Source organism: Phaenicophaeus curvirostris, chromosome 24 (assembly GCF_032191515.1).
Source record: "Phaenicophaeus curvirostris isolate KB17595 chromosome 24, BPBGC_Pcur_1.0, whole genome shotgun sequence".
Lineage (NCBI taxonomy): Eukaryota > Metazoa > Chordata > Aves > Cuculiformes > Cuculidae > Phaenicophaeus > Phaenicophaeus curvirostris.
Window position 1 is genome coordinate 4,344,741 of NC_091415.1, and position 13,050 is coordinate 4,357,790.

Sequence of the window (13,050 nt, forward strand, 5' to 3'; positions counted from 1 at the left end):
GTCAGCCGAGCAAGCTCACACAGGGCTGAGTCCTGCCAGCAAGAGGGAAAGCTCTTGAGAAGGTTTTTATCCACATTTGTAGAGATCCTTAATGAATTGCCCTGAACAGCCCATCTAGCACAGCCCCAGAGATGAAGAATTGGCACTTGACTGCTGGAAAACACACACTGCTTGTTGAAGGAGAATAATTACATCCAATTTCCAGCCTCAGGCTTGTTCAAACACCCTCAACTTCCACGGTAGCGCACCTCGGCTGGGAGAAGAGCCCAAGCAGACTCTGGGAAGCTGGTTCTACAGCTGGTTTTATGCATGTGTTTTATGCCAGGACTGCTGCCTCTAGGAAACTGCAATGAGCTGCTCTTCCTCATCCAGAAAATACGCTGTCCACATCAAACCAACCCGCCAGGTCCCAGAATTGCCCTTTTCCCAAGCCAATCACTGTGGTAGAAGATGATTTCCATGGTGTCACCAGCTCACAGCCCAGCCGAGCTGTCCCGCAGGATGCTGCACTGCTTACTCCCTTCATAAATGGGGGTAAAAAGTGAGTTTTTCACCTACTTGAACCTTTTAAATCATAGTGAAGGTATCACATTTGCAGGGAAGACACAATCAGAACAAGGACACTCCACAAAGTGAGATGATTTTGAAGCCAGACCTGCTCAGCAGGGTCGAGCCCATGGTATTTCATGGGGCAAACAAGGCTGGTCCTTACCTGCACGTGCCATCTGCTGCCTCGCTCGGCTCCACTGCGTGCTCTGACTACTCAGCTGGCTCATGAATGGGGTAGGAAATATTTAAGACGAGATTTCCTTCAATAATTCCTGTTTAACCGGGTATTTTCCAACTAAATGCGCATGCGGAGCACACAGATTACAGGTTAGTGAATGCTTACACTAAGTAAGACCATGTCTCTGTATGCGCACACCCCATCCTCATTCCCCACAGACTCACAGCATCCCCTCCACCAGCATAGCCTGGTTTCCCACTTGGCCCTTTAATCTTTCACTGCGTACTCCCAAAGGATTTGTGGAGAAGGAAGAGGTGAAGCGAGCACAAACCTCTCCCTCAGCATCTTGCTTTGCACTGCACGCTTTGCGCCACATGATTTGGTGCACAGAGCAGATAAGAGAGCAGGGGGAAGCCCTAAAAATCACAAACCCTGCCCTTCTCCTCTCTGCAGCACTTACAGTAGATCTGGGAAGGCAGGGACCTGGGTTGGGGATGCTCTTGTTGGGGTTGTTCAGCCTGGAGGTGGCTCCAGGGAGTATTTGGAGGAGCTTCCAGTGCTGAAAGGGGCTCCAGGAAAGCTGGAGAGGGGCTCTGGATCAGGGAGGGCAGGGATAGAATGAGGGAGAAAGGTTTGAAGATGAAAGAGGGGAGATTGAGATGAGATCTGAGGAAGAAATGTTCTCCTGTGAGGGTGGGGAGGCCCTGGCCAAGGTTGCCCAGAGCAGTGGTGGCTGCCCCATCCCTGGAGGGGTTCAAGGCCAGGTTGGATGGGGCTTGGAGCCCCTGATCCAGTGGGAGGTGTCCCTGCCCATGGCTTTGAGGTCCTTCCCAAACCCAAACCATTCTATGATTCTCCCAGACTCAATCCACAACACATCCACGTGGCTTTTAACTCCCTCCAGGGATGGGGACTCCACCACTTCCCTGGGTGCCTGTTCCAACGCTAGAATCATAGAATAGAATCATAGAATAGAATCATAGAATAGAATCATAGAATAGAATCATAGAATAGAATCATAGAATAGAATCATAGAATAGTTCGGGTTGGAAGGGACCTTAAAGATCATCTCATTCCAACCCCTCTGCCATGGGCAGGGACACATCCCACTAGATCAGGCTACCCAAGGCTTGATAACTCTTTTGGGGAAGAAATTTTTCCCTCAAACCAGAGGCACGGGCCAAGAGGAGCACGGGCATCCTCCCCTGCTGCTTCAATCCTCACCTTCCTTGCTGTAATTCATCTCACAACCCACAGAGTGGGGAACATCCCCCTGCCTACCGCAACCAGTGCTTCAGGGACCCCAAAAAGCTCCTTAAGAACAGAACTATTTTTATAACTTTTAACGGACAGCGATCTGGTTCCTCATCAAAAATAAACAAGCCGGTAAAGCAAACCCATCAGTGACTGCAGAGCCGTTTGCCTTGGCCTCCTGCCTTGCCACCCGGCACCACACCCGGGGATCGCGGTGGTGGGATCACCTCCGTTAGAGCAATCCCTCGAATTATTTGCCTGCTCAGGAGACAGGAGGAGAAGGTGTGTTGGCATTGTGCTGCACTGGCAAACTTTGACAGGTTGCAACCCTAAAGACAAACAGATTCTTTCAAGCAAACAACCAGTAAATGAAAAGCTTGGGCAGGGAGACTGGGAGTCAATCCTCACCTACCCAAACAGGGTGATCTTAAAGACACCCATGAGCAGCAGGAGCTCAAGGGGTGCGTTTCTTTTCAAGGCACAAAATAAATACCTACAGGCACAGGTAGCAGGATGTCTGTTCGCAGTGAAGCTTAAACGGCACAGGAAAGCTCCAGGCATTCATTCAAATGTTCAAAAGCAAACCCAGCGCACACACATTGAGAATTCTTGCAAGGATTAGCAGCAAAGTCACATGTAAGCAAGAGAACGCCTTCAGCTCAACTGCCCCACAGTATAGTTTATATAGGCAAACCTTTGGGCTGGATGCCCGGAGCGGTCTGGTCTGGGAAATGGAATCAGCCCAAGATGACCATGCAAGCGCCCAGCAAAGCAGAGACCTGCACATGCCTCTTCCTGATCCACAGGAGCAGCAGATATTGCCTTAGAGATAGTAAGAAAAAAGAAAACAACAGAATTCCTCTATTGAAAATTCCTCTCCGAGAGCCTCACAAAACAGCAGGGCTGCTTCCATCTCGATCGCAGGTGCTGGCAGCTCATGCTGGGCTTACGTGGTGCTGACCTCCATCCACAGCCCCACTGTGGAGACATTACCTGTCCTTGTAAGAAAGGAAGCTCACTGCTGGCATCGGTGAATAGCTATAAATGCATCCACCGTGCACCCAGAGCAGGCCCTTCTTTTCTTTCTTCCCAGGCTCTCTGTCCCCAGCACCATAAAGAAAACCAGATGAGTCCCTCTGTCATCCTCGGACCCCGCTGCCTGGGCTGGAAAGGTTGTTTGATACACTCGGTAGGCACTGAATTTGTTTTGGTTTGAGATAAAGGCAGAGCTAAAAGTGGGTTTGAGTGCCCTAGTGCCTGAGAACACCCTGGAGACAGGAACAAGCTGGGTACATTTAACTGCAAGATGACAAGAAGGTTTTGCAGCTTGAATAAAACTCTCAAAAGCTATAGAACTTTTTTTTTTCTGTGTTAATTTAATCATACAAATATTCATTTATACATTAAGGAAAAAGCTTCCTTTATTTTTACCCCCAATGTGCTATCACAGGACTTCTCCCAGACTCAATGAGGCAACACACCAACCATCCTGCTCCACGCACGCGCTCCCCCCGGAGCCAACAGACAGGCTGCAGAACCACCCACGCAGCACTTGCACACGGAAAAAAATTAAAACACACAACAGAACCCAGAGGTGGGACAGCGTGCATTTCTGAACCCTGCACACTCCAGCTGCTCTCGTGCTCTCTGACCGTAACGGCTTTGCCCCTCGGTGGTGGAGTGGAAAAGCTTCTAAACCCTGGAGGGGTCTGAATCCAACTTTCCTGCGATGTGGACAGCAGCTTTGAGCTCTCTGCACTCCTTCACATGGCACTGCCAGTTTTGGGGTATCCCTGGGGATATCGTGCTCTGTTTTCAGGCTGAGAGGTGCGTGGTCTGTCACTGCTCAACTCTTACCAGTGATGTGACACGTCCTACGTGGCTCACAGTGACACAGGGATCCATTTAGACACAGATGTTCTGCATGACCTTTTTATTCCTGCAGGGTAAGGAAGATCTCCCTCTCAACCCTCAGAACCTCAAGGCAGGCGGGTGTTAATCAGAATGGAGCCACTTGCAGCCTCTCTGTCTCTGTACCAGCGGGTACCAGCCCCATCCCTGTCCCAGTCAGGAACACCAGCCTCACTCAGGGAACAGCCTCTTTCTTTACTGGTTCACCAGTCTCAACCCAGTAAGGGTTTCCCCATTTCTAACAGGCTTGAGTTCTGCGGGTATAACTCACCTGGATGAGGTTATCTGAGCAGCTGCACTTTAGGTTCACCAAAATATTTGGCATTTAGCACTCAGGAAAAATTGGGTCGTTATATTCCTGTATTTGATGTTAAGACTCCATGAGTTTGAAGGCATGAATCCTACAGAAACCAATACAATCACTGTACCATGTAGTCACTTGGGAAGAGCTTTGCTGAGCACATCTCACATCTTCCCATTTAAAAGCTGGAAACCTGACAGCCAGAGCAATTTGAGAGCTGGCTGCACAGCTAAGCTCCAAGGAACCACAGGAGATAAAACCACCTTTGGTCTCAGCAAAACAGTTTTTACTCAATGACAAACCCAGAGATAGAGCAACCATGAATTCAAACATTCACCTGCTGTCACGGCCAGGGTTACAGCCCCAGCTCTCAAAGCATCCAGAGCTCTGCGCAATCTTCTGCAGAGAGATCATTCCCACAGACAAGAGCGCTCACGCTCAGCCAGCCGGGGAAGAGGGGGGAGCAGCAAGAGGTTGCAGATTTCAGCAGCAACTCAGATCTGGCCCTGCTCTTCTTCACACCCTGCAGAAAGTGACTCTTGTCACAAGGACACCATCAACTGAAAACACTTGAGAGAATTCAAGGCTGTGCAGAACAAGCTGCCTTTTGAGTGGGAAAGCACACAGCTACTTGGGGTGCATGCAAGGGTGTTTTTTTCTAGCAAGGAACACGTCAGTCCAAGGAGGAGCACAGCAACATGAATGTGGCGGGCATTACACGCAGGAAAAGCACGTGTGGCTGGAAGCTTGGGGGTATCTGAGTTCAAGGGTCTCCAGATGCCTCAGCTGACACAAGGCAAAGGTTGCAGCATCAGCTATGACACACTCAGATCTTAATTTTCGCTCCCCTTCCGCTACACAGCTGATAAAAGGAACTAATAAAGATAAGGAATCACCTTGTCACTTGGACAAACAGCAGGCTCTGGTGTTTCCAACTCCTTCAAGAAGGGAAGCATCAGGATTGCAAGAGGTTTGATGGTCAGGCACGTGTTTGTGTCTTCAGAGCTGGTCACAACAGTCACCTGCTCGGAAAGGAGGGAGCGAAGAAAGGCTCCACTTGCCCAGGCTACTCTACGGCGATGCAAATCATTCCCTAAGCTGAAGGCTAAGAGGAGATAACCAATTCAAAGCAAAATGATCCTACAGGACAAGAACCAGACGCTATAGCTGCACTGAGCAGCACGGCATCACCTTCCACTGGTTTGCTCTGAATCTGAACACTCACCCAGCTCCAGTGAGCTGCAGAGATAGGCCCGAGTGCTCATCAAACTCCACGTGCTGATGACTAGCAGTCCAGATCCTGCAAAGCCTCTTCCACGCAGATAATGCCTCACATTAAACTTGTTTCTTCCAGCAAACAGATCTTAGAAGACAGACTTCAGATAACAGTGTCCTTTAAAACAGAACTTCTGAAATACAAACAAAATCTATCAAACAAAATCTGTTCTTCCTCTTTGCATACAAGGAACTCCCACTGTCCTCCACAAGATCCATCGCTCTACTCCAGCAAGGCCAATTGTCCTCCCTGAAGAGATTTGGAAGAAGATATTGGGAGCTTTGCATATTGGTGTATCTTTGGCAGACAACTCCAGTGTCCCCTCACCTCGGCCCCTCCACAGGATCTGCGGTGGATTAGAAATCCACCACACCACTCAAGGCCATTTGTCTTCACCTCACACTGGGCTTCCCAATTCATAACTGGAGGAAAACACACTGGAGGAACAGCAGAACAACCCGTGTCTTTAGAGAAGCAATGTCTCCTCTAACACCAAGCCCATTTGGAAGGCGAGAACCTCAATGAAGGTACAAGCCAAGACGATAAAGGCAAATGAATACAAGGGATAGCGTGGAATCCAGCTGATGATGCTAACTCTTGCACTGCATTCAGAAACACCAACAATCAGCCCCTAAGCTCATGCTTTATCACAGGAGAAATGAATTCAAACTCAAGACTCTATAAGAGAGAGATGAGGATTCAAAATTAAAAGGACATAACCTCTGTAAAGCTTTGCAGCTACTAGTAAGTGCATTACGGCTACAGAAGAAGTTTCCTCTTGGCACACGACTGATTCGCTTGCTTGGTTGCTCTAAGCACAGCTACTGTACATCAAGAGTTAACAAAAAGGTATTTTAAAATGCTAACCACACAGGACAGCTCTGGAGCTTTAATAGATCTGTTTCTTATTAATACGGGTGTGTATTTGTGTGTACTTTATATACAAGGGGAAGGGAAAATGAGCCCTCCACGTTATCCTAGAATTCCCAGAATCTTTCTCTCCAGCTTTCACACTGAGACCTGGTTCTCAGCCTGGTTTCCAGTGACACGCGGGACAACCAACAGCAACACTCAAACCAAAAAGGGAAAAAAGAGAAATGAGAGATTAAAAAGTTGGTAACTAAAACCAGCAGACGATATTAAAAACGCAGAGCTGGGTGCAGACCCAACCTGTCATTAAAAAAAAACATCCAACAGAAAGAAGTCACTGCATAAGCGCCAGAAGCTGCCAAGCAAATTCCCATTCGGTAACAAGCAAAACACGACAGTTCCCTTAAAATGCACGCTGTCCCTCAGTTAAAAAAAAGATGAACAAGAAACAAACAAATTAAACATTTGCTCAAGCTACAACCGCTCTGTAGGCAAAATATTTTTTTTAAAGATGGCTTTTTCATTGTCCTTGCTTCAACTTCTTTTTAAGCTACCTACTACATGTGAAAATGACTTCTAAAAAAACCCATGGTGTTGGTATATATTCTTTCTCATAGCACTGAACAACACTCCTGAAATCCAGCATTCACACATGCATCCTTAGGTTTCATATTCACTGGACACAGCTAGACTTAAGTTATTGGAATTTTGTATTTTTCTTCTTTATCCAAAACACAGAGGCAGAGAAGGGGGGTCCACGTTGTGTCTGTCTGCCACGTGAATCCCCTGTCTCCCTTTCCCTCAAAGTCAGTTCTTTGTTAAATTCTCCTCTTGCCGATACCCGTTTTGTGGTTTTGTGTTTTAAGACTGTCCGAAGGGATAAGGACCGTGGAAACCCTGAAAGAAAAGTTGGAGACAATCAATTTCAGCAGGCAAGAAATAAAATGGATCAGTGTACGCCTATAAACACGACCATCCCATCTAAGTACTTCTCAACTAAATACAATTTGTTACCCACCAGTGTGACGTTGGCTGTCCAGCCTTACAAAACACTCTTAAAATGTGGGTTTCAGTGTTTGTAGGTGGTTTCAGTGCTCGCAGCTGGCTTCTCCAGAGATGCCAGATGCCATCTACTTACCTCTTTCAGGTGCTATTGAGGCCAGGATACAGCCAAGGGTTACTGGGTCACACAGTAACTTATGGTTATTTTCTACACCAGAGCAAAAATCCCCTATAGATCTTAGAATTATAGAATAGCTTGGGTTGGAAGGGATCCTAAAGATCACCCAGTTCCAACCCCTCTGCCATGGGTAGGGACACCTCCCACTAGACCAGGCTGCTCAAGGCCCCATGATGCTGCAATACCCATGAAACCGCAGGTTCACCTAAAGATTCATGCTAAAGATTACAGCAAACAGTTCAATAAAGGGCTGAGAACGGATAAAAGAGACTGCTTAAGAATAAAAAACAAAGAGGACTTGGAAATCCACCTCCCACAACTGGTACTTCTGCTCTCTCAAGGTAACAATAAACATTCTACTCAAGTGAAAACCAACCACAACATTTAACCAAAAAATCGAACTGCTTACTATAGAATCCATTCTTCCTCCTGAGGTGAGTTGCCTAAGTGACAGATTGAGTTAAGAGGACTCAAACTACTGGGATTCCTTTCATTTCTCTTGTTCCAAACAGCCACTGGAGGTGTCATCAGGAAGAAAAAAAACTGACCAGCAGGCAGGCAAGAGGTTCCCCCAGATCACAGAGATATAAAGTTTGTTGTAACAGTGAAGGTACAAACCACACACAGAATCCTCCTGTCAGATCCAGATGCAGGGTCAGAAGTGAGAAGAAGGAGAAAAGCTCATTCTATTGCATTGTCAAAAGTTGGGAGACCATTATGCAAATGATTTTTAGACAGAGTCCAGCTTCTCTTGAGCATGGTGATGAGCAAGACAAAGACCCCATTTAGCATAAAGCTGCTCTCAGCCTTTAAGTGAAGCTCTGACTTGTTTTCAGCCTTTCGCCTTTAACAGCGCAATCTAAAAGCAGTTTCCTGCATGTTCTCCTACAGCTCTGTAACAACCTCACTGCAAGAGCCACAGAGCCACAAGGCTTCAACACAACTCGTATAAAGTAACAGCTTTATTAGCTCAAGCCCAATTGCAAAAACCTAAGTTCAAGAACTCTCTACAGCTGGTGAGAAAAAGTTAATTCTTCAGGATATAAGATGGCAAAACGCAAGACAATGGTAAAATGAAGCACCTATCAGCAGCTCTCCAAACTCAATCGAGAGAAGGACTAGCAGACAATTAAACAGGACATCTCATGAACTGTGTGGGAAGACAACTGGAAGCTTGGAAATTGCTTTTTGCAGGCAGAAACATAGGCAAGCAATGGAAAAACAAACACGCCTCTGCTGCAGCAATATGCTGCGCTCCCGGTTTGTAGAGCAAGCTTTTGAGAAGGCAACACCCAGCAGACTCCAGCACAATTCAGCAAGGAGAAGCTCCCACCAAAATCAGAGACCAAGATAAGCAACATGTCTGAAAAAATCAGGGGAATGGGTAGAGAAACATAAAGTAATGTGAAGAGGCAAACAAACAAAAAAAAAACCCTAAAGGACACAGAAGGAAAGCAATGTTATAAGCAAAATCCTAAGCAGCCTCACCTCCAAGGGGTTAAGCTGTTTCACTGCTTAAGCTCTGCAGAAGAAAACCAGCATTTGTTGCCGATTACCTGCACAGACACACTTGCCAGAATTTGCTTCATCATCTAGTTCCCTGCACATAAGGCTCTGTCTGCAGGTACCAACCGGCAACGCTCACCAGGCTCAGGAGAGCAGCTCAAACATCCCCTGCTCCCAGCTGCCCCGGCTCCGCAGAGCCAGCCTGGCACCAGTTATGTGTTTTACAGTTTATCTCACAGGCAAAACCTTGCTGATTTAATGTACGCTCACCCATGAGCCAAGACATCTGCATCACCCCATGACACAAACAATTAACAGTTAATCAGTACACGGTTCGGAGTCTTCAGCTGATGTCAGCCATGAGAACGGTTGACTGATCTTTTTGTATGCAGAGAAACTCAGCAAAAATGCATTAACCTTATTTTCAGGGAAACCCTCTGGAGCTGCAGATACTGTTTGCTGTAGCATCTAATTTAAAGCTACACCATTATGCTAATCACGTGCTAATTAAAACCAGAATTTAGCTCACCTTCAGAGTATCAAATTACCAAGCACATAGACCTTTGTACTGCTAGCTACACTGCCTTCCCAGGCTGACATCCCAGGACGAGCTTCTCTCTCCAGCCATTCCAAGACCAGTCCTGGAATCTGGGATCATGTTCAGCCTTCTCCTGGTGCAATGAATTTCACCAAGAAGAAAAAGCCCCAAATCTTTACTTTTGGGATAGCCTCTGCATTTCACTTACCCATGAGATTTATTAGCGTACAGGTGAACTTAAAGAAAAAGCGTCTTTTCATATTGTAAGATCAAGCATAGTCTTCATTTAATATCAGATCCTGGACAAGAAACTCTCAGTCCCCTTTGTGAAAGGAGAAAACTTTCTTCTTCCTTGGTAAGGTGTGAGCTGTCTGCAGAGCAAGCATTTCTCCTTACGTTTATTCAAGGTGCACAGTGTAGCAGTGTCTCGATACCTGAACACTCCGGTTCCTGCCGCAATGCAAACACCAAACTCCATTACATGACATTTTCCAGAATATCTACCCCTTGTATGCAACGTTTTACATCACCAACGTGCAAAAATAATTCTGCACACAACTGCAATTTGTCTGAGTTATTTCAGCTGAGAATTACTCACCCTATTTTTGGTGAATTCCCTTCTATATTCACAATGAGATCACTGTCCTTATGAAAAGCTCAGCTGCAGCTTTGCAAATTTACTTGCAGTTCTTCCGATATCTTCTACAGAAGTAATTGCTAACTCGCTAGTGAACGCACACGGGCTATTCATACAGATAAATACGTGAGAGCAGAGGACTGTTTTTTCAAGAAAAGCCTTTAAATGAAAATTAGTGGTACAAGTGATCATTTGACTTCTGTATCTAGACAGCGACAGAGACATTTCAGAAAGTTAAAGGCCTTTGTAAATACCGAGCTCTTTAAATGAAGGCACCTGTGCTAGAAATGAAAGGAAGATGAAGTTAATCTTTCATAAAGCATCACAAGGCAGGCTTTCAAACAGCTATCTTTATTTCAACTTGGTAACCGAGTCAGACCAACAAAAGGTACACTTTGAGAGAGAGGAGTTTCTGATGCGCGGCTGCAAAGCGATACAGGAGTCTCCCCGTGCACACCGACAGCGGCACAGACAGCGCTACAAGTCCCCGCTTCCTCGCCACCTCCAGGGCCGCTCCTAACCCAGCGCTTCTCCAAATTACGCTGAGCTCTCTTGACTAACTGACATGAACCCAACACAAACAAAGGAAATAAAGTACTGGGCGCTGGTTTTTAATTCCACACGTGCTGCGCCAACGCTGGGTGGTGGTTAAGACCCCCGGGAAGTTAAGAGCCTTCTCGCTGCGCAGCCGCTCGCGGGGCTGGTTCAGATGCAGAGAGCTGATGAAGAACACGAGGGCTCAGGTACGGGGTTAAGTTACCATGCAACAACTCAGCTCTTGTAACTTAATCAAGTGCGTGCTTTTAGTCCGCAGAGAGAAAAGAACAGGGGAACGCTGTTGGCCTGCAATGGAGCAAAGTTAAGCTGAAATCAGATTATCTCACATTTCCCACAGTCCAAAAGCACACGGACCGCCGGTTTTCATGGATGAGCTAACATGCAGCATCCAAACACATTAGTCTTTAACCGGAGAAGCAAACCAGCTCATGCAACACCAGTGTAGCCTGCAGATGCTGCGCAGCAGTGTGTCTGTCAGAGTGGTTACAGTGGATCGAGTCCAACCTTCTCCTACTTTGCTCTAAATGGATTTAACCACATGGTAACCAGCCCGGTTTCAAGCCCAGAGACAAGGATGGAAGGAGCTTCTCTTCTACACAGATGCAAACATTTCTGGGGCACCTTCCTTAACCACAAATGTAATTTAGTACCCAAATATCTTCCAGTGATAAGAATTCTGTCTAACATATATGGAGGTATTCAAAATAATGCAAATTGGCATGGCCTGGTTGGGAAGAAGCACGTATCTAACAGCAGCAACACTTAAACTCTGAGAGGGGAAGCCAGTTAAAGGCTCTAAGGATACCAAGAGGTCTGGTTTCCCCTTAGGTATAGAAAGCTGTCAAGTAGCATGGATGAGAGTTCAGCTCCACACAGATGTAAGATAGGGAGAATCAATACAGCGGGGAAAAAAGGTGTTAAGACTCTCATTCTGTTGAACTCTGAATATGCTTATATTTCATCGGACTTGTATGAGTAGCACAGTAGCAAATATTAGATTCACACCAGACGAAGTGCAGAATGTCCTTTGCTACAGCAGCAATGATGCAAATTGTTCTGTACGGGCAAATCTTTCAGAATCACTACTTCTACCTCTATTTTTCTCTACACGCAGCAATTCCTCAATTCATACAGGCAATAGATTCAGAGATATATATTTATATATATAGATGACAAGTACAATTCGAATGTCAGTATATGGCTATCCACTTCCGATTTTTTTAGACACTTTAAACCTGACTGGTTTTTTCCTTAGTTAAGAAATATAACTCTAACTCCCCAGGCACAGTAAGACTGCATCTTGTGCTTTTAATGTAAAAGACTGTCACAAGAGAGCAGCAGTGACCTCGGCAGCGTTGCTATGAGACAGGAGCGGGTAAATAGAAGGAAGCTGTATCAGCCTTATCTTTCTCAAGAATACAGAGAGAAAGTGATTGCCAATGAGAAGAATAAAATACCCGTGCATGGGCATATCTGGACTCTAATACAGCTCATCCCTATACTGAGATAAGCATCCTACCCTGCGCTTAAGCACATCTTTAATTCTAAGAGCATGCAAAACTCTGCTGGGACGAGATGTAACAACATGCTTGGAGCAACGCCCTGAACACAGACCCTTCCGGCAGTTTGTTTGATGAGGTGGGCAAGGTGGCCCCAGGGAGGGCATACACTACAGCAGGAATAAAGATCACGAGCCATTTGTTTCACCCACAGGTGCTTATAGGGAATTCAGTCTCTTATTTTGTTTGTTTTGCTTTCCTAGGACAGCTTATTTCACTGAGCAGAGCATCCAAACCATGCACTCCGCACTGCTGTATAAAAGCATTTTCAAAGTTTCCATGTGTGAAACACTGATATACTTGTCTAATCCAGCAGCAGATGGCACATACGTGTCACTGAGATCCTGACTCCACTGGGAATTTCAGAGGACGATTCACACCTGCTCAGCTGCACCAGAGGGAGAACCAACACAGACAAGGTCTGGCAGCTTCTGGTGTGTTTTACACCTGCAGATGCCAGAAACTGCTAGTTCTGTCTCAAAGATTTCATGACCTCATGTAACTACATCACTGGGGTTCTCCAAGATCTCCTGGTAATGAGGAAGCCTCCACGATGATTCAAGAAATATTTAAGGGCTTATATTGCATCTGAACAGGGGACGTAGGCCCTTCTGAACACCTCTACTAGACTTTACCCAACTCCACTGCTCTATCTCACTAAAGGGTGTGTCGAACACAACAAGGGACTCACTCCTTACTTTGGGTCCATGAAAGCAGACAACAATATTGGAGT

General features: G+C 46.2%; 1 protein-coding gene across 3 annotated transcripts in view; it reads right to left on the minus strand.

Annotated features, from left to right (window-relative positions):
* Positions 1 to 13,050, minus strand: part of ILRUN (inflammation and lipid regulator with UBA-like and NBR1-like domains) — an 81,665-nt gene that overhangs the window by 42,500 nt on the left and 26,115 nt on the right. The window contains exon 5 of one of the 3 annotated variants that reach the window (XR_011339057.1): positions 5,130 to 7,236. Coding sequence is in view for 2 of the 3 variants with exons in the window: in XM_069875987.1 (XP_069732088.1) it covers positions 10,990 to 11,043 (54 nt within the window). In the remaining variant the exon portion in view is untranslated. Of the gene's footprint in view, positions 1 to 4,953; positions 7,237 to 10,532; positions 11,044 to 13,050 lie in introns of those variants that run through there. The other 2 variants (XM_069875988.1, XM_069875987.1) reach the window with 2 other exon arrangements.